Raw genomic sequence first — 3,516 nt, 5'->3', positions numbered from 1 at the left:
CCAAGGGGGGACCGGGCTCGGCGGCATCTCGGCAACGCCTAGCCCGAAGCACCCCGTGGCCAGCTTTCATGCCGGTCAAACGGTAACCTCGGCCGACCGCGCCTTTCCGGGCGCCGGTCACTCGGCTTGTCTGGTTTCGGCTAACTTCAGACCGAGCATCCTGGCCCGAATGAGCACTGCCTTACCGAGCTGCTTCTTTATGGTCTGGGGCGGGACGCACTCGGCCCAAGTTCTGCCCGGCCCAAGTTCTGGCAGCCCTTCTCTGGGCGAATAGTCGATCATCTCGGCCCAATGCACTGCTGGGCTCTCAACCTGCTCGGTCGCTACCTCGGCCCAACTCCAGATCATAAATCACCCTCTCACAATCCATATAGGGCCTTTCTTAACTTATACACCTTAGTCTCATTCCCTTGACATACATAACCTGGAGGTTGATCAACGTATACCTCTTCTTGCAAATCTCCATGGAGAAATGTTGATTTAACATCCAATTGAAATATAGGCCATGATTTTTGTGCTGCTAATGCAATTACCAATCTGATGGTATCATGCCTTGCAACTGGAGCAAAAACTTCGTTGTAGTCAATTCCAAGGTGTTGTTTATATCCTTTAGCGACCAAACGAGCTTTGTATTTTTCAATTTTGCTTTGTGCATTCAGCTTTGTTTTATATACCCACTTAACACCGATCGACTTGTGGCCTTTGGGAAGATTAGTTAATTCCCAAGCATTATTTTCCTCAATGGCATGAATTTCCTCATCCATAGCGTGCTGCCATTTTGGATCTTGAATCGCATCATTAAATGTTACAGGATCACAATCTGAAAGTAAAGCAAAATGGGTAATGGGATCGTCAAATTGATCAATTCCAGTTACCTCATAATCTCGCATCCAAGCTGGTCGACTCTTAGTGCGTTGAGGCCATGTTTGTTCTGAAATTTCAGAATGGTCTTCTCCAGATGAAGTGCTCGGTAGATGCGAAGAAGAAACTTGTGGCTGTTCGGAAGAAACTTGTGACTGTTCCTCGTCTTCAAAATGGACAGGAATGGACTGCCCTGAAATAGTAAGAGTCCATGGCCAAGTCTTATCTTCATCAAACACCACATCACGGCTAATGACAATTTTCTCAGTGATCGGATTGTACAATTTATAGGCTTTGGATTGTTCGTTAATCCCGAGAAAAATACCCTTTACACCTTTATCATCGAGCTTCTTCCGTTTTTCATTTGGAACAGGTGCATATGCTATGCACCCAAAAATTCGCAAGTGAGCAACACTAGGCTGTCTTCCGCTCCATGCTTCTTCGGGCGTCATATTTCTGAAAGCTATTGTTGGACTTCTGTTTAAGAGATGAATACTCCACAAGATTGCTTCAGGCCAGAAACTTTTCGGAAGACCAGATGTGCTTAACATGCTCCGTACCATGTTTAAGATGGTACGATTTTTCTGTTCCGCCACACCATTTTGCTGCGGGGTGTAGGAAGCTATAAGCTGTCTTTTGATTCCATGCATCTCACAAAAATTTGCAAATTCCCGTGAGTTAAACTCCCCACCACGATCGGTTCGAAGAGTTTGGATAGCTTTCCCAACTTCTTTCTCAACAAGGGCCTTATAATTTTTGAATGCTGAAAAGGCTTCAGATTTTTCCTGCAAGAAATAGACCCATGTTTTCCGACTAAAGTCATCGATAAAGGTAATAAAATACTTGTTATTACCATTGGATGGTGGATTTATAGGCCCACAGATATCGGAATGGACCAGCTCCAACACTTTCTTGGCCCTCCATGCTCTCCCTTTTGGAAATGCATTACGATGTTGTTTGCCAACAACACAGCCTTCACATACTTGGGAAACGTGATCAATCTGCGGAAGACCAGACACCATATTTTTCTAATGAAGAATCTTCAGACCATTGAAGTTCAAATGGCCATAACGAAGATGCCATAACCATGCTTGATCTTTCACCATAGCAGCAAAACAAGGACGGGTATCATTGCAAAGATATAAAGGAAACATCCGATTTCGAGTCATATTAACTTGAACAATCAAACCCTTTTCCGGATGTTGGATTTGGCAAGTTCCCCTTTTGATAATAATCTCATAATCCTTTTCTTGAAGTTGTCCCACACTTAACAGATTGTTCTTCAAACCAGGAACATAAAACACATTTGAAAGAGAATGTTTTGAATTTTGGAAGCTAATTTTTCCCTTTCCCATAACAGATAATCTAGAATCATCACCAAATTTTACAGAGCTATTAAAAGATTCATCCAACTCAGAGAACATGGACTTGTCTCCGCACATATGGTTACTTGATCTGGTGTCCAAGTACCACATGTTTGGAAGAGTTTCTTCCATGGTATTGCAAGCCATAAGAAGAGTAATATCATCTTCTTTTTCTACAAAATTTGATGTTCCTCCTTTCTCGTTAGGTAATTTTGTATGGCATTCAGAACAAAAATGACCATACCTGTGGCATCTAAAGCACTCAACATTTGATTTGTCGAAGGACTTTGATTCTTGGGCTGTAGCATAATCAGCGCTGCGTCTGTGGCCTCTTCCTTTGAATTCAAAAACTTGATCATCTGTTCTGCCTTTTCCTTGTCTTTGACCTCGGCCTCGGCCTCGACCTTTTGCTGCTGAAGATTCACCATATGTTGAGACCTTCAAGGCTTGCTCCTCAGTGATCCTTTGGTGGAGTTTTTGCTTATGGACCTGCAACGAACTCTGCAACTCATCAACCGATAGTTTATCAATGTCCTTGGACTCCTCAATGGAACAGACTATGTAATCAAATTTCGTAGTCAAGGAGCGAAAAATCTTTTCCACAATGGTAACATCTTGCATCGGGTCACCATGGATCTGCATCTTATTTGCAATCGGCATTGTTCTTGAAAAATAATCTGAAACACGCTCACCAGATTTCATTTGAAGGGTCTCAAATTCTCGGCGAAGTGCTTGGAGTTGGGAGCGCTTGACCTTCGATGTGCCTTGATATTTCTTCTTCAGTGAGTCCCATATCTGCTTGGAAGTTTCTTTCTGGAGAATGGTCTCCAGAATTGTACGATCAATGGCCTGAAATAAGTAATTTTTCACCTTGAAATCCTTCAGTCTTTGTTCATCGAGTCTCTTTTGTTGTGCTTCTGACAAAACTACTCCACTTTCCGGTTCCACAATACCGGTTGCCATGAGAGTCCAATATTCTTTGGATCTTAGAAAATTCTCCATCAACATGCTCCAGTGATCATAACGACCATCGAAGCGAGGAATAGCCGGCTGGACATAGTTATCGACTACCTTGTCAGCCATGAATGATTGCTACTGCAAGTAAAAAGACTGCTGCTTCTGTGGAGAATTTCTTGGAAGCTCTGATACCACAATGTTAACTTACAGTAACATAGAGATCAAAAGTCTTGGTTTATTCATTGCACTGATGTTGTTTAAATAGAAATTTACACAACTAAATATCCTCAAAATAAGGAACTGACTCAACATGAAAGAAGGAACTAACTTAAAT

General features: G+C 42.4%; 1 protein-coding gene across 1 annotated transcript; it reads right to left on the bottom strand.

The window, feature by feature from the left end:
• Positions 1-1,889: 1,889 nt before the first annotated feature.
• Positions 1,890-3,308, bottom strand: LOC145795587 (uncharacterized). The gene has a single exon (XM_082880411.1). The coding sequence runs from the start codon at positions 3,306-3,308 to the stop codon at positions 1,890-1,892; it is 1,419 nt and encodes a 472-aa protein (XP_082736537.1).
• Positions 3,309-3,516: the final 208 nt, after the last annotated feature.

The sequence above is a fragment of the Camellia sinensis genome, chromosome 7 (genome assembly GCF_055761805.1).
Source record: "Camellia sinensis isolate YWXY chromosome 7, ASM5576180v1, whole genome shotgun sequence".
NCBI lineage: Eukaryota > Viridiplantae > Streptophyta > Magnoliopsida > Ericales > Theaceae > Camellia > Camellia sinensis.
Note: the sequence above shows the minus strand (reverse complement) of the source record. Positions and strands in the feature narration are given on the sequence as shown.